The sequence below is a fragment of the Bombina bombina genome, chromosome 4, assembly GCF_027579735.1.
Source record: "Bombina bombina isolate aBomBom1 chromosome 4, aBomBom1.pri, whole genome shotgun sequence".
NCBI classification, from domain to species: Eukaryota; Metazoa; Chordata; class Amphibia; order Anura; family Bombinatoridae; genus Bombina; species Bombina bombina.
The window spans coordinates 278,010,467-278,034,633 of NC_069502.1; the positions used below are offsets into that span (position 1 = coordinate 278,010,467).

At 39.8% G+C, this 24,167-nt stretch overlaps 1 protein-coding gene across 1 annotated transcript in view; it reads right to left on the minus strand.

The window, feature by feature from the left end:
* Positions 1–3,192: 3,192 nt before the first annotated feature.
* SLC25A36 (solute carrier family 25 member 36) overlaps positions 3,193–24,167 on the minus strand; it is a 275,775-nt gene continuing 254,800 nt past the window's right edge. The window contains exon 7 of the mRNA XM_053709978.1: positions 3,193–5,609. Coding sequence (XP_053565953.1) covers positions 5,416–5,609 — 194 coding nt within the window. The 3' untranslated portion in view covers positions 3,193–5,415. The remainder of the gene's footprint in view (positions 5,610–24,167) is intronic.

Sequence of the window (24,167 nt, forward strand, 5' to 3'; positions counted from 1 at the left end):
AACTAACACTAGTTTGCTGCTCAATAAACAATACCTAAATGTAATACTGTAAATATCACTATCTATCAGACAATGTTTTAAAAATTCCAATAACTAAGTATAATTCTATCTTTATGTCTAAACCAAAGTATCTTTATGTTTAAACCTAGGTAGATATACATTTATGTGGATGAGGCTGGTATGTAATTTATCACATGAACTTAACAATGATAATGAACAAATTGCATTTAACTTATATACAATATACATATCGTTGTTTGATTGGTACATGTGTTCTGTTGCATATTAGCCATATCACAAATTTGAAATAATAGTGTAGAATTACTATGTATTAGTAACACTTAGTTATTTGCAACTTGTTCCAATTCCACAATTAGATCCAACAAATTTTATAATGTTTTTAACAGGTGTCCACGTAGCTGTTATATATTTAGGTTGGTGCTTTACACCAAGTGAATATATCTTTGCACATAGGAAGTGTTAGAGTTAAATGAAGGTGTTGATAGAGAATGTATTTTGATTGGTTACACCCACACTCCTCTATGGCAATATAACAGCTGCTAGGGACACTTGTATATCAGCTCTGATGAACTGCCGTGGAGGCAGGAAACGCGTCAGCTGTAACTACTGAATTGCTGTGTTCTGTTACTGCTTTTAATATGATTCAATAAATTGAAGTTTTATATTACATACTCCTCCTCTCCTTGCTCATTACTACCGCAAAGATCGTAATTACCTTTTGGAAGTCTTTTCTGCATTAGCTGCTGTTCTGGGGGTGTGGAGGATCCCCACGATCTTATTGGTGTAGCCGTGCTGGATGACGTATTGCCGGCTTCTGAACGAGGCTTTCCACTATACAAGGAAGTTTGGGGTCACACGCCACAACCGAAGTGCTTGAGAATTACACATTGTCAGAGGAGGATTACATTGCAGCACAGTCCGTACTCCCGGTAACAAGCGGAGGAAGTGGTAAGCCTTATGTTCATATATATTTTCACTGTACTTGGAATTAACACTTACTTGAACTCTCGTCTATACCCCATTTGTGAACCCGTGATTGTGGGACTCTAATGAGAGTGTTACTTGTGGGGCAAATTATAAGTAGGAAACTGTGTGTAACCGCATATGTGGAACTCTAGATTGGGGAATACACACAGGATAACTACATATTAATCGAAATACACATTGAGCAACTAACAAATTTGGACATTTTAAACCTGAAGGATACTGCTTCAGCATCAGATAAAGCAATTATACTGTCCGGATCTAAGATTTCACCCTCAGAGGCTACCAACGTATACTCCTCATCAGAGAGGGGCAACCTGAGTAGCAGACGACGGAACAGAAACCTTACTATCTGAATCTCTAATTTTCCTCTTGCGTTTTCTCTTTAACATGGGAAAACATAATTTATGTAAGAACTTACTTGATACATTAATTTCTTTCATAGTGGCAAGAGTCCATGAGCTAGTGATGTATATCCCATATTTCACTTGCTCATGGACTCTTGCCACTTACATGAAAGAAAAGCAGATAATGCTGCAGAAGATACCTTTAGAGCAGTATCTGCAGGCAAATACACCCCTCCAGGAGGCTGAAAGAAACCATAGGGCACTGCATGTGATACAGACGTGGGACATAACAGGAGAAAGCTGTGGCATTGCCTGAACAGCATCATCCTGGAGATATTAGGCTCAGCAAAAAAATACTTTTTCTTTACATTGTAATGTCCTCAACACATGAGGAACAAAATTGCATAGGGGTAACAACTTTGGCCTCTAAACACAATAGACATGTATTCATAATAGCAGATTCCTGCTCCATGTCAGACATGGCCTCCCAAAAAAGTTAAAATAAAAAAATAAATAAAACTGTCACTTTAAGAAAGACGTTTTGCTTTAAAAAAAAACAATCATTTCCCAAGAAATGTACTTCAGGTTTATTTAATGTACCCCCTGATAAAGGCCACCGCTACACCTCAGATTAACTGAGGTGCTCCTACCTGACCTTCTAAGAAAAAGTTGTTACTTCAAACTCTAAGCAGTTCGGAAAACAGCAGGAAGATATCAATCGGCTCCAACATGAACCGCCGCTCCGTTCTCTAGAACATTGAGCAGAAGAGCAGGCGAGTCACATGACCAACCAAAGGGAACTGCGCCACACAAAAAGCGCTCGTTCCAACAAAGGCTAAAAAAAACGCCACTACCAGCCGAATACAAACGCTCAAAAAGCGTGAAAAACTAAATCGCTGAAGTAGCATTCTCTCTCTAAGTGAGAATTGACTTAAAATGTAATACTGTTAGAAACACTAACATATTAACACACATACCCCAATAAAATGAGCCACATCCAAACAAACAGATTAATATTTCCCATATCAAGAAAAAAATTAACCCCTCAGTCTCTGTCCCATTAGTGCATGCGTCCTACCAAATAAAATCCTTAATAAAGAATAAATAAGTCCCCAAAACTTATTGCAGTTATGATGTTACTAAGTGCAAGCCTCCATTACCTAGAAGACCAGATCCACTTACCTGCAATCAAGCTGTCCGGCAGGGAGACAGCTCACAAGGTATTAGAGGACACATACTCCTCACAGAGACCTTTAGAAAAAAGAGAGAACAGAGTAAATCTACTCTTGCTTTCTATACTATGGCAGCAATATGTTAGGAAAATGCAGCAAGGTCCACCTTACAAGTTCCTAACTGCTTCAAAGCCACCACTACTCTACTGCAGAGATTGACGTGGACTACAGCTATACGCAAAACCTTGATTGTAGCGAAAATAAATATCCTCCATTGACAGAGGCAAAGATAATGACTGGGGATTATGGGTAGGGGAGTGCCACTTAACAGCTTTGCTGTGGTGCTCTTTGCCTCCTCCTGATGGCCAGGAGTGATATTCCCACTAGTAGTTGATGACATTGTGGACTCTCCATATCTTAGGAAAGAAAAACTCCTACATTTAAAAAAATATCCATATTTGTTATACTACAACACAATCATTTTATCTCATGAGGTTGAAACTAGTGCTCTTCAATGAAAACAATGAATAGAATTCCCACTTCCTAGTTTAAGAAAGTGACATTTTGAGCTTGTGAAGAGAAGAATGGCAAAATGTTAGCTCTTTCAAAAAAATATTTCAAAAATGCCAAACATTTTATATAAATTTTTTTCATGTAAAAACACAATATTAATATTTAAAGCATGGCCTTTAATGGCAAGACATAACATTTAGGGTTTACATGTCTCTTTAAAATGTAATGTAGGATGGTTCCTTGTGCGCTTAAAATATTGGGCCAATTAGATTTTTTTTAAATCTGAACCATTTGAAAATCATAGTGTAAATCAAAAAGGAACATAATATGTCAATCAAACAACCTCCCCATTATATATTATCTAACCTTTGTGTATACATTCAATTAAAATATTGAACAATTTCACATTTAGAAAAAAAATAATTTATATATACACACACACACACACACACACACACACACACACACACACCAACAAACAGAAAATGTTAAATGTATACGGGGCTTCTTCATTAAAGATGAGTATCACATCTAGAAACAGTAAACAAAAATAAAAGCATTTTAACAAATTATTTTTGATACTTGAGAAGAAAAAAACTTTAGAAATGCAGTGTTGAAGTTTTTGGATGTCTCCACACAACGCTTATTTGTTGCCAGAGAAGTACTTGATACTTCAAAGAACAGAACTTTAATGTGTAAAATAATTGAATGCTTTAAAGCAGTTTGTAGGGGCGTTTTTGTAGTACTTTAGGTATCAAAATGTACTTCACTCTACCTAAAACAAGGAGAATAGTAAATGAGGCAAATAGTTGATTAAAGTAAGAATAGCCAGTAGCCGAAGTAACAGGAAATTGTTACACCCAACAAGCTCCTCCCTCTTTATGTAGGCTTCTGGTATTTTTTGTTAGAACACCTACATTTTAGAGCCAAGAACCACTCCGACTTTAAATATCTGAAAACTGTATACTGTTCCAGATTAGATTACTGTTTTGTTGTTTTTGGTAAAGAAGGACAGGGACCTTTGTTGAAAAAGGAGGGGTTTTCCCTAAAACCTTACTGCATTTTATTAGAATCTGATTTTAAATACGTTTTTAGCATGGTTTCAAATAATGCTACATAGAAAAAGGAGCAACAACAACCTTAAATTAGGAAGGTGACATTTACATCATTAAGAAGATGGACCTGTCATGTACTTTTTTTTTCTAGAATATCTTAAGAACAATTAGGTGTCAGAACATGGGAATGTGTTATTTAAATATGCAACCTAGAATATTTATATAGATTTGAGCATTCCAAGTATGTAAAAACAAATACCACATATTGCTTAATTATAATGGATGCCACAGTTTAGAGAAAAATTAATATATAAGGCATTGTAAAGCAGGTCCTCCTTTTTTGTTGAATTAATTCCACATTAAGCCATTTAAACAATGACAAATTGTTTACAAAGCTAAAGAGAAAGGTGATTTGATTACAATCAATTGAGATGCTGCATAAATAAAAGTAAAATAAACTAATATTAAGAAACCTTCCAGTTTTGGATTAAATACAATTTTTAATCCATTTTGCCTTTCGGTGTCAAGAGATTTCCAAGTATCTAAACAGTCAAATTAAATTTAAAGTCAATTATATATAACATGTTGTATGCCTACAGTATGTATGACTGACATCAAGAGAAAAGGTCTCAGACATAAAGCCTATTTAGAATGTTGTGGTAGTAATATTTCTCAATACATTTTCTAAAACAAATTGAGTGAATGAAAATGTTGCCTGAGATGGTATGTCCACTTAAAACATTGCAGCGATTCTAAATCCATGGCCCGAATCACCATATTATTTTATATGAATTACCAGTGTGGAATTAAGCCCCTCTGGATGCTCACATTTATTTTTCTCACTTTCAGAATACTAAGTGTACTTAAGACCCTTCTAAACCTTGAAAGGGACTAATTAAAGTGTTCAGTAGAATTTGTTTTAGCAGTATATTACAATTGAAGAAAGGGTAACCTGGCTAAAACAACCAATGTTGAAAATAACTTCTGTTGCCTTCAGAAAAGATTAAGAACCTCAGGTCTGACCAGGGCAGAATTAATTTCATGACTGTAGAGGGACTACAAAATAATTCTGAAATGACGGTGTGTACAATCCCCATTATTACATCTCACATGCAGTCAGACCACATACACACGCACAGAAACAGGATTGCTTTCAGCTTCCCCTGTCTGCATTCTAGATGGTCTGCACTGTCCTTCACACATTTATGATGGTGTCCTTTCTCGCTGTTGGCCGATAGATTTTTTTTTCTTTTTTTTGGCGCTTCCTGGTCCACTTTCAATCCTTTTGGTCGACATCATCTTCAGAGACAAGAAAACGCAAGGCTATCCATTTAGCAAGTAAACAACCACCTCATAGGTTGACATCATAATCGCTGTGTTTGGTATTTGTCTAAACAAATGTGTTGTTAAGCCACGATACAAGGACCCATAGCCTTCTTCTTTAACAACCAATGAAAGTGTCTGAAAGAAAGATCTGTACTTTGTCCCCTCTTCTCGTAGTCGAGTTCGTACTACTTCTGAAATACACAAAAATATTAAATGCTATTTTTACAAACAAAAATATAAATAATAATAAATAGCTTGTAACAATGAACAAAAAGTGTACAATAGTTGACATATATTTGAAGAAAAAATAGAACAGTACAGAATTATTACAAACATTGATCAACAAACCCTGTAATTTTGTATGTAAAAACAAGTAAAATATTTTTTTTACCATGTCCCTGTTTATTTGACTATTGTTACTTATCTTGTTAATATTATCTTTTTTATGCAGTTTAATTAAAAAATTTGAATACTGCCATCACTAGAAGGGAAGATTAGAATGACCCCCTTAGATGGTGAAGTAAACCAATGCATATCAAAGGGACAGTCAACACCAGAATTGTTGTTGTTTAAAAAACATAATTTATGTAAGAACTTACCTGATAAATTCATTTCTTTCATATTAGCAAGAGTCCATGAGCTAGTGACGTATGGGATATACATTCCTACCAGGAGGGGCAAAGTTTCCCAAACCTCAAAATGCCTATAAATACACCCCTCACCACACCCACAAATCAGTTTAACGAATAGCCAAGAAGTGGGGTGATAAGAAAAAAGTGCGAAGCATAAATATAAGGAATTGGAATAATTGTGCTTTATAAAAAAAAAAAAAAATCATAACCACCACAAAAAAGGGTGGGCCTCATGGACTCTTGCTAATATGAAAGAAATGAATTTATCAGGTAAGTTCTTACATAAATTATGTTTTCTTTCATGTAATTAGCAAGAGTCCATGAGCTAGTGACGTATGGGATAATGACTACCCAAGATGTGGATCTTCCACGCAAGAGTCACTAGAGAGGGAGGGATAAAATAAAGACAGCCAATTCCGCTGAAAAAAATCAACACCCAAAAATAAAGTTTAAATCTTATAAAGAAAAAAACTGAAAATATAAGCAGAAGATTCAAACTGAAACAGCTGCCTGAAGTACTTTTCTACCAAAAACAGCTTCAGAAGAAGAAAACACATCAAAATGGTAGAATTTAGTAAAAGTATGCAAAGAAGACCAAGTTGCTGCTTTGCAAATCTGATCAACCGAAGCTTCATTCCTAAACGCCCAGGAAGTAGAAACTGACCTAGTAGAATGAGCTGTAATCCTTTGAGGCGGAGTTTTACCCGACTCGACATAAGCATGATGAATTAAAGATTTCAACCAAGATGCCAAAGAAATGGCAGAGGCCTTCTGACCTTTCCTAGAACCGGAAAAGATAACAAATAGACTAGAAGTCTTTCTGAAATTCTTAGTAGCTTCAACATAATATTTCAAAGCTCTAACTACATCCAAAGAATGCAATGATTTCTCCTTAGAATTCTTAAGATTAGGACATAATGAAGGAACCACAATTTCTCTACCAATGTTGTTAGAATTCACAACCTTAGGTAAAAATTTAAAAGAAGTTCGCAACACCGCCTTATCCTGGTGAAAAATCAGAAAAGGAGACTCACAAGAAAGAGCAGATAATTCAGAAACTCTTCTGGCAGAAGAGATGGCCAAAAGGAACAAAACTTTCCAAGAAAGTAATTTAATGTCCAATGAATGCATAGGTTCAAATGGAGGAGCTTGAAGAGCCCCCAGAACCAAATTCAAACTCCAAGGAGGAGAAATTGACTTAATGACAGGTTTTATACGAACCAAAGCTTGTACAAAACAATGAATATCAGGAAGATTAGCAATCTTTCTATGAAAAAGAACAGAAAGAGCAGAGATTTGTCCTTTCAAGGAACTTGCAGACAAACCTTTATCCAAACCATCCTGAAGAAACTGTAAAATTCTCGGAATTCTAAAAGAATGCCAGGAAAAATGATGAGAAAGACACCAAGAAATATAAGTCTTCCAAACTCTATAATATATCTCCCTAGATACGGATTTACGAGCCTGTAACATAGTATTAATCACAGAGTCAGAGAAACCTCTTTGACTAAGAATCAAGCGTTCAATCTCCATACCTTTAAATTTAAGGATTTGAGATCCTGATGGAAAAAAGGACCTTGCGACAGAAGGTCTGGTCTTAACGGAAGAGTCCACGGTTGGCAAGAGGCCATCCGGACAAGATCCGCATACCAAAACCTGTAAGGCCATGCTGGAGCTACCAGCAGAACAAACGAGCATTCCTTCAGAATCTTGGAGATTACTCTTGGAAGAAGAACTAGAGGCGGAAAGATATAGGCAGGATGATACTTCCAAGGAAGTGACAATGCATCCACTGCTTCCGCTTGAGGATCCCTGGATCTGGACAGATACCTGGGAAGTTTCTTGTTTAGATGAGAGGCCATCAGATCTATTTCTGGAAGTCCCCACATTTGAACAATCTGAAGAAATACCTCTGGGTGAAGAGACCATTCGCCCGGATGTAACGTTTGGCGACTGAGATAATCCGCTTCCCAATTGTCTATACCTGGGATATGAACCGCAGAAACTAGACAGGAGCTGGATTCCGCCCATAACAGAATTCGAGATACTTCTTTCATAGCCAGAGGACTGTGAGTCCCTCCTTGATGATTGATGTATGCCACAGTTGTGACATTGTCTGTCTGAAAACAAATGAACGATTCTCTCTTTAGAAGAGGCCATGACTGAAGAGCTCTGAAAATTGCACGGAGTTCCAAAATATTGATCGGTAATCTCACCTCCTGAGATTCCCAAACCCCTTGTGCTGTCAGAGACCCCCACACAGCTCCCCAACCTGTAAGACTTGCATCTGTTGAAATTACAGTCCAGGTCGGAAGAACAAAAGAAGCCCCCTGAACTAAACGATGGTGATCTGTCCACCACGTCAGAGAGTGTCATACAATCGGTTTTAAAGATATTAATTGAGATATCTTTGTGTAATCCCTGCACCACTGGTTCAGCATACAGAGCTGAAGAGGTCGTATGTGAAAACGAGCAAAGGGGATCGCGTCCGATGCAGCAGTCATAAGACCTAGAATTTCCATGCATAAGGCTACCGAAGGGAATGATTGTGACTGAAGGTTTCGACAAGCTGATATCAATTTTAGACGTCTATTGTCTGTCAAAGACAGAGTCATGGACACTGAATCTATCTGGAAACCTAAAAAGGTTACCCTTGTCTGAGGAATCAATTAACTTTTTGGTAAATTGATCCTCCAACCATGATCTTGAAGAAACAACACAAGTCGACTCGTATGAGATTCTGCTAAATGTGAAGACTGAGCAAGTACCAAGATATCGTCCAAATAAGGAAATACCACAATACCCTGTTCTCTGATTACAGACAGAAGGGCACCGAGAACCTTTGTAAAAATTCTTGGAGCTGTTGCTAGGCCAAACGGTAGAGCCACAAACTGGTAATGCTTGTCTAGGAAAGAGAATCTCAGAAACTGATAGTGATCTGGATGAATCGGAATATGCAGATATGCATCCTGTAAATCTATTGTAGACATATAATGCCCTTGCTGAACAAAAGGCAGGATAGTCCTTACAGTTACCATTTTGAATGTTGGTATCCTTACATAACAATTCAATATTTTTAGATCCAGTACTGGTCTGAAGGAATTCTCCTTCTTTGGTACAATGAAGAGATTTGAATAAAACCCCAGCCCCTGTTCCAGAACTGGAACTGGCATAATTACTCCAGCCAACTCTAGATCTGAAACACAATTCAGAAATGCTTGGGCCTTCGCTGGGTTTACTGGGACACGGGAAAGAAAAAATCTCTTTGCAGGAGGCCTTATCTTGAAGCCAATTCTGTACCCTTCTGAAACAATGTTCTGAATCCAAAGATTGTGAACGGAATTGATCCAAATTTCTTTGAAAAAACGTAATCTGCCCCCTACCAGCTGAGCTGGAATGAGGGCCGCACCTTCATGTGGACTTAGGAGCTGGCTTTGGTTTTCTAAAAGGCTTGGATTTATTCCAGACTGGAGATGGTTTCCAAACTGATACCGCTCCTGAGGATGAAGGATCAGGCTTTTGTTCCTTGTTGTGACGAAAGGAACGAAAACGATTATTAGACCTAAATTTACCTTTAGATTTTTTATCCTGTGGTAAAAAAGTTCCTTTCCCTCCAGTAACAGTTGAGATAATAGAATCCAACTGAGAACCAAATAATTTATTACCCTGGAAAGAAAGGGAAAGCAGAGTAGACTTAGAAGACATATCAGCATTCCAAGTTTTAAGCCATAAAGCTCTTCTAGCTAAAATAGCTAGAGACATATACCTGACATCAATTCTAATGATATCAAAGATGGCATCACAAATAAAATTATTAGCATGTTGAAGAAGATTAATAATGCTATGAGAATTATGATCTGTTACTTGTTGCGCTAAAGCTTCTAACCAAAAAGTTGAAGCTGCAGCAACATCCGCTAAAGATATAGCAGGTCTAAGAAGATTACCTGAACACAAGTAAGCTTTTCTTAGAAAGGATTCAATTTTCCTTTCTAAAGGATCCTTAAAGGAAGTACCATCTGCCGTAGGAATCGTAGTACGCTTAGCAAGAGTAGAGACAGCCCCATCAACCTTAGGGATTTTGTCCCAAAACTCTAATCTGTCAGATGGCACAGGATATAATTGCTTAAAACGTTTAGAAGGAGTAAATGAATTACCCAAATTATTCCATTCCCTGGAAATTACTTCAGAAATAGCATCAGGGACAGGAAAAACTTCTGGAATAACTACAGGAGATTTAAAAACCTTATCTTAACGTTTAGATTTAGTATCAAGAGGACTAGAATCCTATATTTCTAATGCAATTAGGACTTCTTTAAGTAAAGAACGAATAAATTCCATTTTAAATAAATATGAAGATTTATCAGCATCAACCTCTGAGAAAGAATCCTCTGAACCAGAAGAACCATTATTAGAATCAGAATGATGATGTTCATTTAAAAATTCATCTGAAAAATGAGAAGTTTTAAAAGACTTTTTACGTTTACTAGAAGGAGGAATAACAGACATAGCCTTCTTAATGGATTTAGAAACAAAATCTCTTATGTTATCAGGAACACTCTGAGCATTAGATGTTGACGGAACAGCAACAGGTAATGTAACAGTACTAAAGGAAATATTATCTGCATTAACAAGTTTGTCATGACAATCAGTACAAACAACAGCTGGTGGAACAGATACCATAAGTTTACAGCAGATACACTTAGCTTTGGTAAATCCAGCACCAGGCAGCGATTTTCCAGAAGTATCTTCTGACTCAGTGTTAACGTGGGACATCTTGCAATATGTAATAGAAAAAACAACATATAAAGCAAAATTGATCAAATTCCTTAAATGACAGTTTCAGGAATGGGAAAAAATGCCAGTGAACAAGCTTCTAGCAACCAGAAGCAATAAATAATGAGACTTAAATAATGTGGAGACAATAGTGACGCCCATATTTTTTTAGCGCCAAAAAAGATGCTCACATTATTTGCCGCCTAAATGCTTTTGGCGCCAAAAATGACGCCACATCCGGAACGCCGACACTTTTGGCGCAAAAAAACGTCAAAAAATGACGCAACTTCCGGCGACACGTATGACGCCGGAAACAGAAAAATTTGTTTGCGCCAAGAATGACGCAATAAAATGAAGCATTTTCAGCCCCCGCGAGCCTAACAGCCCACAGGGAAAAAAGTCAAATTTTAAGGTAAGAAAAAATTGATTTATTCATATGCATTATCCCAAATATGAAACTGACTGTCTGAAATAAGGAACGTTGAACATCCTGAGTCAAGGCAAATAAATGTTTGAATACATATATTTAGAACTTTATAAAAAAGTGCCCAACCATAGCTTAGAGTGTCACAGAAAATAAGACTTACTTACCCCAGGACACTCATCTACATGTAGTAGAAAGCCAAACCAGTACTGAAACGAGAATCAGTAGAGGTAATGGTATATATAAGAGTATATCGTCGATCTGAAAAGGGAGGTAAGAGATGAATCTCTACGACCGATAACAGAGAACCTATGAAATAGACCCCTTAGAAGGAGATCATTGAATTCAAATAGGCAATACTCTCTTCACATCCCTCTGACATTCACTGCGCGCTGAGAGGAAAACCGGGCTCCAACCTGCTGCGGAGCGCATATCAACGTAGAATCTAGCACAAACTTACTTCACCACCTCCATAGGAGGCAAAGTTTGTAAAACTGATTTGTGGGTGTGGCGAGGGGTGTATTTGTAGGCATTTTGAGGTTTGAGAAACTTTGCCCCTCCTGGTAGGAATGTATATCCCATACGTCACTAGCTCATGGACTCTTGCTAATTACATGAAAGAAAGATAGATAATCCCTTTATTACGAGTTCCCCAGTTTTGCATAACCAACACTGTTATATTAATATACTTTTTACCTCTGTGATTAACTTGTATCTAAGCATCTTCTGACAGCGCCCTGATCACATGACATTTTATTTATTATCTATTGACTTTCATTTTAGCCAATTAGTGCAGTGTCTGCCATAAGCCATGGGCGTGATTACAATGTTATCTACTGTATATGGCTGACATGAACTAGCACTCCCATGTTGTGAAAAGCAAATAAAAAAGCATGTGATAAGAGGCGGCTTTCAAGGGCTTAGACATTGTCATATCAGCCTTCCTAGGTTTAGCTTTCAACTAATAATACCAAGAGAACAAAGCAAAAGTGGTGATAAAAGAAAATTGGAAAGTTGTTTAAAATTACATGCCCCCTCTGAAACATGAAAGGTTTTTTGGGACTTAACTGTCCCTTTGAATGACCCCCTTAGATGGTGAAGTAAACCAATGCATATCAACTTTAGTATGGGAGGTATAAAGTAAAGAAGACAAAGAAAACTGAAACCATAATAGATGTTGAACAATTCCTTTGTGGCAATTTTTTTTATTTACAGCATTTTATTAATTTTTCAAAATCAGTCATAATTCAAAACATCACAAATGCACAAAAAACTAGAATTAAAACTGCAGTTAGTGGATTCAAAAAGTGCATGTCTGATTAATACGGTAACATTCAAACTGATAGCATGCATTTGTCATGGCTGGGTATTTAGCTAGTTTGGTAGACAATTCCCAGCAGTATTGTCCTACAGAAAAGGTATAATTCTCTATGCAGAGCATCCCTAATACAGCGTTAATATGGAGCTGAAGTTCAACCTCCAGGGAAATTGAAACAGTACTGTACTTATCTTGAGATCGCGATAAAGGCTACTGGCACCATTTTGTTATGCACAGTTCGGTCTGTTTACAGTATTGCAGTACACTCTGTGTCTCAGTGTTGTAGTCTGGCAAATTTTACTACAGTAATTGTCACTATTTTACAGGTACAGTACAGTTGTTATTAAATGCTAATTGAATACTGTACTGTTCTGTGCTAGTGTTAAACTAAACTTTGCGCTAATTGCACACCTAATATAGGTTCCATCTCTTTGGCCTCTCTCCATCCCTCGCCCCCATCCTATCCCACAGTCCACTCCTGGGGTAATTCTCCCTCCTGGATCAAGAGGATGAATAAGTTGGGTTTATTTGAAGCAGCAATCAATTGTAGCTGTGCTTCCAGTGGGTAAGTAATAATGATGCATTTCCACCTATACAAAAATTATTTCAACTTTTTATCAGAAAAATTAGTCGACAATTGTTCTAAGATTTTTAAATTTGAGATTGCTTTCTTAAATGATATGAAAGAAGGAGCAGCATTATCCTTCCAGTAGGATAAGATCATATTACGTCCTGCTAGAATAAGGGCATTGGTAGTTCTAGCGTTCTTGTATTTATCTGCATTACATAAAAGAATATATCTTGACACTCAAATTTAATTTATTGACCCAATGCAGTCTTCAGTCAAAAATTAATTTTACCCCAAAACTGCTTAATTCTTGGACATGCCCAAAAACAATGCACCAAATCTGCTAGGATGTTACTACATTTAGGACACTTACTAGGATTATTTGGAAACCATTTACTTATTTGAAAGGGAGTCACATATATCCTTTTCATAAGTTTACAGTGAGATTCTCTCCACGAGACTGATAAAGAGGCCGTTCTTGCCAGTCCAAAGCTTTTCTGTATCGTTACAGGGTTATTGAAGGAAAATCTTTCCCCCAACGTATAATAAGCAAATTCAAATGTTTTATGGCAGGTTCCAAATTTCTTAGGCCCCACTTAAAATTATCTTTGTTTATTAATTCTGTAAGGTAGTGTCTCAATTGTAAGTATGCAAAAAAGCCATGTTTATGAAGGGAAAACCCCACACAAAGTGCCCTGAAAGACAGCATATTTGAGACCTAGATCGGCCCACTGCTTAAAGATGGACGTAGTAAGTCCAGGGGTAAAAACTGGGTTACCTGATATGGGTAAGAATCTAGAGAGTTGAAAATCAACTTGAAGCTCCCTACAATAGTACTGCCATGCCAGAATAGGGTATTTCAATACAGATAAATTAGAAATTTGATTAGGTGCACTATTAATTGGACAATGGATTGTTGCCTGCGAGGAAAGGGGTGTTACCATAGTAGCTTCGAGTTATAAATTGGCTACATATCCTTTATCAGTTATCCAGTCTACCACAAACTTAACCAAAGCAACAAGATTGTCAAATCTAAGATTGGGAAACACTAGTCCACCTGCGATGGAGTGAATAGTTACTTTATTGGTAGAGATACTGTATGTATCCTCTTTTGTTGCCATAGAAATTTAGCCGATACTCTATTAAAAAAAGCTATATCTTTGGCATAAATCATGAGGGGAAGGTTCTGTAAAAGATATAAGATTTGAGAGAAGAATATTGTTTTAATTAGGGCTATCCTAGAAGATAAAAAAATTGGGAGACACATCCATTATTTAAGATTTTTTTTTTAATGGTAACTGGAGAAAAAAGGGACAAAGTTTAGCTCATACCATTTAGTTGGATTTTTATTGATTTGAATCCCCAAAAAGTTAATTGTATCCACAATTTTAAATGGACATAAATACTCTGAAGGTTTACGATTGGTAATCCATAGGATCTCAGATTTTAGGGGATTGATTTTGTAACCTGAAACTGAGCCAAATTGATCCGCTAGTGTAAAAAATTGCTTAATAGATTTTCCTGTATTACTTAAAAATAATAGAAGATTACAAGTTGTGCGTTCGTGGTAATTTCAGTGTTCAAACAGCACTGCAGTCATTACAAGTCTTGTCGGTATTGCTGTACCGCAAGCATTTTAGCTTGTAACGCAACATCAGTCCCGCACTCGTAAAAATTATGTTTTTTCATGGGACTTCCATAGCACAGCCTTTACAAGTTTTGCGTTCTGGCTAAAAAGCTTGCGTTACACCCTATAACTACAAGATCCGTTTCTCCACCTGAGAGCAGTAGTTATGAGTTTTACGCAACAAAACTGTTACATAAAACTCATAACTAAACTGTTACAAAGTACACTAACACCCATAAACTACCTATTAACCCCTAAACCGAGGCCCTCCTACATCGCAAACACTATATTAAATTTATTAACCCCTAATCTGGCCCTCCCGACATCGCCGCCACTAATAAAATTTATTAACCCCTATTCCGCCGCTCCCCGACATCATCGCCACTATACTAAAGGTTTTAACCCCTAAACCGCCACCCTCCCGCATCTCAAACACCATTTAAATATTAACACCTAATCTGCCATCCGCCCACATCGCCCCCCACTGTTCTAAAGTTATTAAACCCTAAACCGCAATAATAATAATAAACCTATTAACCCCAAACCGCGAGCCCCCCACAACGAAATATACTATATTAAACTATTAACCCCTAAACAGCCAATAGAATTTAAGAAGCTCTCATGCTATTGGTTGTTTTGAACAGCCAATAGTATTTCAGTAGCTCTCATCCGATTGGCTGATTTGAATTTGCAAAATCAAATCAGCCAATAGGAATGCAAGGGACACCATTTTGAATTGCGTACCTTGCATTGAAGATTCAGTGTAAAGCGGCGACCGTATGAAGAGCATGTTCTGCGCCGGATGTCTTCAGGATGGAGCTGCTCCGCGCAGCTGGGATGAAGATAGAAGATGCCGCCTGGATGAAGATCCTTCAAGCGGGACTTCAGCAACTGTGAGTTGATCTTCGGGGGTTAGTGTTAGGATTTTTAAAACTTTTTTGGGTTGTTTTTTTTTTTAGTTTAGGCTTTTCGTAAAAAAACTAAATGCCCTTTTCAGGGCAATGCCCATACAAATGCCCTTTTCAGGGCAATAGGTAGCTTATGTTTTTTAGATAGTTTTTCTTATTTTGTGGGTTTGGGGTGGGGGTTTGTAATGTTAGTGGGTCTTTGTAATTTTTTTTCAGGTAAAAACAAATTATGCTTACCTGATAATTTAATTTCCATCAAGCGGGAGGAGAGTCCACGGCTTCATTCATTACTGTTGGAAATTAAGAACCTCCTCAACCAAAAAGACAAAGAAGTAGAAGAGGCTTTCTGCCACTTCAGGGCACGAACCACATCCAGATTATGAAGTGACCTCTCTTTGGAAGAAGGGTTAGGGCACAAAGAAGGAACAACTATTTCCTGATTACACCACCTTAGGAAGAAACCCCAAACCAGTGCGCAGTACCGCCTTATCCGCATGAAAAATCAGATAAGGAGGCTCACATTGCAAGGCAGCCAGTTCAGATACTCTGCGTGCCGATGCAATGGCCAACAGGAAGAGAACCTTTGAAGACAATCTTAATGACAATGGAATGCATAGGCTCAAACGGAACCCTCTGCAATACCTTAAGGACCAAGTTTAAGCTCCATGGGGGAGCAGACTGTCTAAAAACAGTCCTGATTCCAGACAAAGCCTGAACAAAAGATTGGATGTCAGGGAGCTCAGCAAGTCCACTATGCAACAAGACTGATAATGCCAAAATCTGTCCCTTTAAGGAATTGGGGGCAAGACCCTTCTCCAAACAGTCTTGGAGAAAGGACAGAATCCTGGATACCTTCACCTTATGCCAAGGATATCCATGCTTCTCACACCAGGACAAGAAAGCCCTCCACACCTTATGGTTGATGCGACGAGTTACTGGCTTCCTTGCCTGAACTAGAGTGTCGATCACACTTTCAGAAAAGCCTCTCTTGGCCAAGGCTAGGCGTTCAATCTCCATGCAGTCAGCCTCAGAGAATCTAGATTTTGATGTTGAAAACAGATCTCTGCAACAGGGTAACCTCCATGGCAGAGAGGACAACATCCCCACCAGATCCGCAAACCACGTCCTCCGCGGACACGATGGAGCAATCAGAATGGCCGAAGCCCGCTCCTGTTTGATGAGTGCCACTACATGAGGTAGAAGTGGTAACGGTGGAAAAATGTAAGCTAGGCTGAATCCCCAAGGCACCGCCAAGGCATCTATCAGCTCTGCCCGAGAATCCCTGGACCTCGACCCGTAACGGGGTAGCTTGCAATTGAGTCTGGATGCCATGAGATCTATCTCCAGCATCCCCCACCTGAGACAAATCACCGCAAATACTTTGGGGTGAAGAGACCATTCCCCCGGATGGAAGGATGGAAAGTCTGCTTCCCAGTTGTCCACACCTGGGATGTGAATCGTTGAAAGCGAGCAGCTGTGGGACTCCGCCCACTCCAAGATCAGAGACACCTCCCTCATGGCTAGGGAGCTCCTCGTACCCCCCTGATGGTTGACGTAAGCCACCGAGGTTATGTTGTCGGTCTGGAATCTGATGAAGCTGAACACCCCCAGAGGAGGCCATGCCTCCAGAGCATTTTAGATTGCTCGGAGTTCCAGAATATATATATCGGGATGAGAGACTGCTCCCGGGACCATTTTCCTTGTGCCATTCTGGCACCCCAAATCTCCCAGGACGGTCTCAAGAAGGATGTCCCCATGGACAGCTGCTCCGGACAGATCCACCAAGAGAGGGAATTCTGAGTCCGAGCATCCATGGATATCTGCTGTGACAGATCTGAATGATCGCCATTCCACTGTCTCAACATGCACAATTGAAGAGGTCTGAGATGGAACCTGGCAAATGGAATGACGTCTATCCTGGAAACCATGAGTCCGATCACCTCCATACACTGAGCCACCAAGGGGCTTGAGGAGGACTGAAGGGCAAGACAAGATGACGCAATCTTCCAGCATCGATGGTCTGTAAGAAATATCTTCATGGACATAGAGTCTATTATTGTGCCCAGGAACTTCACCCTGTTGCTGGGAAACAGGGTGGAAGTTGATCTTCCAACCGTGAGATTGGAGCAAAAGAAGAAGGTCCCTCGAATGATCCTCTGCGAGACTGAGCAACGACATCTGGACTAGGATGTCGTCCAGATAGGGCGCCACGGCAATGCCTCTGGATCTGGCCACCGCCAGAAGCACCCCCAGAACCTTTGTGAAGACTCTTGGGGCCGTCGCTAGACCAAAGGGAAGGGCCACAAACTGGAAGTGCTGGTCCAGAAACGCAAATCTTAGGAACTGGAAGTGGTCCCTGTAAATTGGCAAATGAAGGTAAGCACCCTTCAAGTCTATAGTTGTCATGAATTGTCCCTCTTGAACTAGGGGCGGAATAGATCTGATCGTTTGCATTTTGAACGATGGAACACTCAGGAAATTGTTTAAGAACTTTAGGTCCAGAATCGGGCGGAACGTGCCCTCCTTCTTTGGAACCACAAAAAGATTTAAATAGTACTCTAGACTCTTCTCTGCTTGGAGTACTGGTATGATAACACCTAGAGAGGAGAGATCTCTCACACATTCTAGAAAGGCTTCTCTCTTTTCCGGTCTTGAAGACAGGTTTGACAGGAGGAATCTGCCCCTGGGCAGATGGGATCTGAACCCTATCCAGTAACCCTGGGCGACAATGTCCAGAACCCAAGGGTCCTGAACGTCCTGCAACTAGGCTTCTGAGAAGAGAGATAATCTTCCCCTACTTGGCCGCCCCTTCATGACTATTTTGTTTTGGTGGGATTCTTGCTCTGCTTAGACTTGTTTCAAGAATGAGCTGGTTTCGAAGTTCCCTTGGACTGGTCCGCTTTCGCAGCGGGCTGCTGGCGCTGGGCCTTGTCCGCACGAAAAGGGACGAAAATTAGATCCTTTAGGCTTAGCCTTCTTATCCTGCGGTAGGAAAGCGCCCTTGCCTCCCGTAACCGTAGATATGATATAATCCAATCCTGGACCGAAAATAATCTTTACTTGAAAAGGCAGGGACAACAGCCTCGACTTAGAGGTCATGTCCACAGACCAAGACTTTAGCCGCAGAGCTCTGCAAGCTAAAACGGAAAAACCTGACACCTTAGCGTTCAGGCGAATAATTTGCATATTGGCATCACATATGAAAGAATTGGCGATCTTCAGCGCCTTAATCTTATCCTGTATCTCGTCGATGGAGGTCTCCCCTTGACCATTTCACACAGGGATTCACACCAATATGTTGCAGTTTCTATTGCCGCTGCCGGCTGAAAAACAAACCCTGTGTGTTGAAAAATCTACCTTAACATGTTTTCCAACATTTTATCCATGGGCTCTTTAAATGACGAACTATCCTCAAGGGGAATAGTTGTCCGCTTTCGCTAGCGTGGAGATAGCATCATCCACCTTAGGGACCAGAACCCACAGCTCAAGCTGAGAGTCCAGAATGTGGAACAGTTTCTTAAAGGAAGAAGGAGAAAAGGAAGAACCTAATCGCTCCTATTCATTCTTAATAAAATTTGCCATCTTAACAGGAACCGGGAAGGCCTGAGGCACCACCCTGTCCTCATATACCTTATCAAGCTTAGGAATCACAGGTTCCTCTGGGAGTTTCAGTTCCGGAACCTCCAGGGTAGCAAGCACTTGTTTCAGCAAAAAGCGCAAATTTGCCATCCTAAACCTAAAGTTAGGCTCCTCCGCAGCCGGAGGTTTTGATGACATGGACTCCGACTCAGAAGGAGCCTCCTCCAAAGTATCAGAGTGGGCCTTGTCATCGTATAACACCTCAGATATGTCCACAGGTGTAGACAACATCTTGGCCGGGCTGCCAAGATATGCCCTACTGCCGTTTGCAGTTGATCCACAAAATCTGACGGCCAACGAATCTCTTCCACAGGAGTAATGGTTGGTCCCTGGGGCGCTGCATGTGCGATTGGAGATGGATGCAGGGAACACACCTCACGGGACGGGGAACCCTCAGAGGTGGACAGCTCAGTAGTACTAGACATCCGTTTGCTTTTAGATGTCGTAACTTTATTAAGGCATGTGGAGCATAGTTGAGCAGGCTGATCTACCAGAACCTCCTCACAATAAACACAGGAATGAGAACTTGTTAAAAAGGGAGAACCCTCTAACGGGTCAGAGTCCTCCATAGCTTGCGTTGTTATTACGGATTAGATTGACTTATTAAATGGGCACCTTTATAAACTCCAATGAGTCGGGGCACTCACCACCTCTTATGACCCGGACTACAGAAACCACTTTGTCTCCTGTGCCGCTGATCATCAGAGAAAGAGAGATAGCAACACCCGGTCACATGGAATGCCCGGCAGGAGCGCCCCTGCCTAAGGAGAAAACACACCAAAAAAGTCACCTTATAGTTCCACACATTGCCAGAGCCTCATCTCGCACATAACGCAGCAATAACACAATAAACAATACCATGTATAAACCCCCCTGTTCAATAATCCCCTTTCCACGAATATTAACCCTTGATTCTTAAAAGATAAAAGGCGTCACACTGTGACCCTGTCTTCCGTGTTATCATTATATAATAAAAAATTAAACAATCTTACCAGAATCTACAGCGTGGAACAGGAACACAAACCTTTAAGTGTGACAGGTTAGTAGCCTCACTCCTGACATGGAATTGAGTGTAGAAAGCAGGCAGCGAAACTCGTCAGCGCTGATTGCTTGTGGAGCTGTTACTATGAGTCGGGATGGTTTCGCAGAAAGACTCTCCCTGCATCTCTGGACTCTAACTTTCGCACAGGCTCTCACTGACAGGCTGACAGGACTACTTAAAACTTCAGTCCCAATGCGAAGAGTACTACCCTCCATAAGAGACTACTTGGATCTTCGGCACTTCTCTGCCATCCTCCTGTGACGAAAGGCAAAGAATAACTGGGGGATGAGGGAAGTGGGGAGGTATTTAAGCCTTTGGCTGGGGTTGTTTTTGCCTTTTCCTGGTGGCCAGGTTATAATTCCCAACAGTAATGAATGAAGCCGTGGACTCTCCTCCCCTTTAGATGTAAAGAGCTGTTTAACTTAGGGCAATGCCCTACAAAAACATAATTTATGTAAGAACTTACCTGATAAATTCATTTCTTTCATATTAGCAAGAGTCCATGAGCTAGTGACGTATGGGATATACATTCCTACCAGGAGGGGCAAAGTTTCCCAAACCTTAAAATGCCTATAAATACACCCCTCACCACACCCACAATTCAGTTTAACGAATAGCCAAGAAGTGGGGTGATAAGAAAAAAGTGCGAAAGCATATAAAATAAGGAATTGGAATAATTGTGCTTTATACAAAAAAATCATAACCACCCCAAAAAAGGGCGGGCCTCATGGACTCTTGCTAATATGAAAGAAATGAATTTATCAGGTAAGTTCTTACATAAATTATGTTTTCTTTCATGTAATTAGCAAGAGTCCATGAGCTAGTGACGTATGGGATAATGACTACCCAAGATGTGGATCTTTCCACGCAAGAGTCACTAGAGAGGGAGGGATAAAATAAAGACAGCCAATTCCTGCTGAAAATAATCCACACCCAAAATAAAGTTTAATGAAAAACATAAACAGAAGATTCAAACTGAAACCGCTGCCTGAAGTACTTTTCTACCAAAAACTGCTTCAGAAGAAGAAAATACATCAAAATGGTAGAATTTAGTAAAAGTATGCAAAGAGGACCAAGTTGCTGCTTTGCAAATCTGATCAACCGAAGCTTCATTCTTAAACGCCCAGGAAGTAGAAACTGACCTAGTAGAATGAGCTGTAATCCTTTGAGGCGGAGTTTTACCCGACTCGACATAGGCATGATGAATTAAAGATTTCAACCAAGATGCCAAAGAAACGGCAGAAGCTTTCTGGCCTTTTCTAGAACCGGAAAAGATAACAAATAGACTAGAAGTCTTTCGGAAAGACTTAGTAGCTTCAACATAATATTTCAAAGCTCTAACAACATCCAAAGAATGCAACGATTTCTCCTTAGAATTCTTAGGATTAGGACATAATGAGGGAACCACAATTTCTCTACTAATGTTGTTGGAATTCACAACCTTAGGTAAAAATTTAAAAGAAGTTCGCAACACCGCCTTATCCTGATGAAAAATCAGAAAAGGAGACTCACAAGAAAGAGCAGATAATTCAGAGACTCTTCTGGCAGAAGAGATCGCCAAAAGGAACAAAACTTTCCAAGAAAGTAATTTAATGTCCAATGAATGCATGGGTTCAAAAGGAGGAGCTTGAAGAGCCCCCAGAACCAAATTCAAACTCCAAGGAGGAGAAATTGACTTAATGACAGGTTTTATACGAACCAAAGCTTGTACAAAACAATGAATATCAGGAAGATTAGCAATCTTTCTGTGAAAAAGAACAGAAAGAGCAGAGATTTGTCCTTTCAAAGAACTTGCGGATAAACCTTTATCTAAACCATCCTGAAGAAACTGTAAAATTCTCGGAATTCTAAAAGAATGCCAAGAAAAATGATGAGAAAGACACCAAGAAATATAAGTCTTCCAGACTCTATAATATATCTCTCTAGATACAGATTTACGAGCCTGTAACATAGTATTAATCACAGAGTCAGAGAAACCTCTTTGACCAAGAATCAAGCGTTCAATCTCCATACCTTTAAATTTAAGGATTTGAGATCCTGATGGAAAAAAGGACCTTGCGACAGAAGGTCTGGTCTTAGCGGAAGAGTCCACGGATGGCAAGAGGCCATCCGGACCAGATCCGCATACCAAAACCTGTGAGGCCATGCCGGAGCTACCAGCAGAACAAACGAGCATTCCTTCAGAATCTTGGAGATTACTCTTGGAAGAAGAACTAGAGGCGGAAAGATATAGGCAGGATGATACTTCCAAGGAAGTGATAATGCATCCACTGCTTCCGCCTGAGGATCCCGGGATCTGGACAGATACCTGGGAAGTTTCTTGTTTAGATGAGACGCCATCAGATCTATTTCTGGAAGCCCCCACATTTGAACAATCTGAAGAAATACCTCTGGGTGAAGAGACCATTCGCCCGGATGCAACGTTTGGCGACTGAGATAATCCGCTTCCCAATTGTCTATACCTGGGATATGAACCGCAGAGATTAGACAGGAGCTGGATTCCGCCCAAACCAGAATTCGAGATACTTCTTTCATAGCCAGAGGACTGTGAGTCCCTCCTTGATGATTGATGTATGCCACAGTTGTGACATTGTCTGTCTGAAAACAAATGAACGATTCTCTCTTCAGAAGAGGCCAAGACTGAAGAGCTCTGAAAATTGCACGGAGTTCCAAAATATTGATCGGTAATCTCACCTCCTGAGATTCCCAAACTCCTTGTGCCGTCAGAGATCCCCACACAGCTCCCCAACCTGTAAGACTTGCATCTGTTGAAATTACAGTCCAGGTCGGAAGAACAAAAGAAGCCCCCTGAATTAAACGATGGTGATCTGTCCACCACGTTAGAGAGTGTCGTACAATCGGTTTTAAAGATATTAATTGAGATATCTTTGTGTAATCCCTGCACCATTGATTCAGCATACAGAGCTGAAGAGGTCGCATGTGAAAACGAGCAAAGGGGATCGCGTCCGATGCAGCAGTCATAAGACCTAGAATTTCCATGCATAAGGGAAGGATTGTGACTGAAGGTTTCGACAAGCTGAAATCAATTTTAGACGTCTCTTGTCTGTCAAAGACAGAGTCATGGACACTGAATCTATCTGGAAACCCAGAAAGGTTACCCTTGTCTGAGGAGTCAATGAACTTTTTAGTGAATTGATCCTCCAACCATGATCTTGAAAAAACAACACAAGTCGATTTGTATGAGATTCTGCTAAATGTAAAGACTGAGCAAGTACCAAGATATCGTCCAAATAAGGAAATACCACAATACCCTGTTCTCTGATTACAGACAGAAGGGCACCGAGAACCTTTGTAAAAATTCTTGGAGCTGTAGCTAGGCCAAACGGCAGAGCCACAAACTGGTAATGCTTGTCCAGAAAAGAGAATCTCAGGAACTGATAATGATCTGGATGAATCGGAATATGCAGATATGCATCCTGTAAATCTATTGTGGACATATAATGCCCTTGTTGAACAAAAGGCAAGATAGTCCTTACAGTTACCATTTTGAATGTTGGTATCCTTACATAACAATTCAATATTTTTAGATCCAGAACTGGTCTGAAGGAATTCTCCTTCTTTGGTACAATGAAGAGATTCGAATAAAACCCCAGTCCCTGTTCCAGAACTGGAACTGGCATAATTACTCCAGCCAACTCTAGATCTGAAACACATTTCAGAAATGCTTGAGCTTTCACTGGATTTACTGGGACACGGGAAAGAAAAAATCTCTTTGCAGGAGGTCTTATCTTGAAACCAATTCTGTACCCTTCTGAAACAATGTTCTGAATCCAAAGATTGTGAACAGATTTGATCCA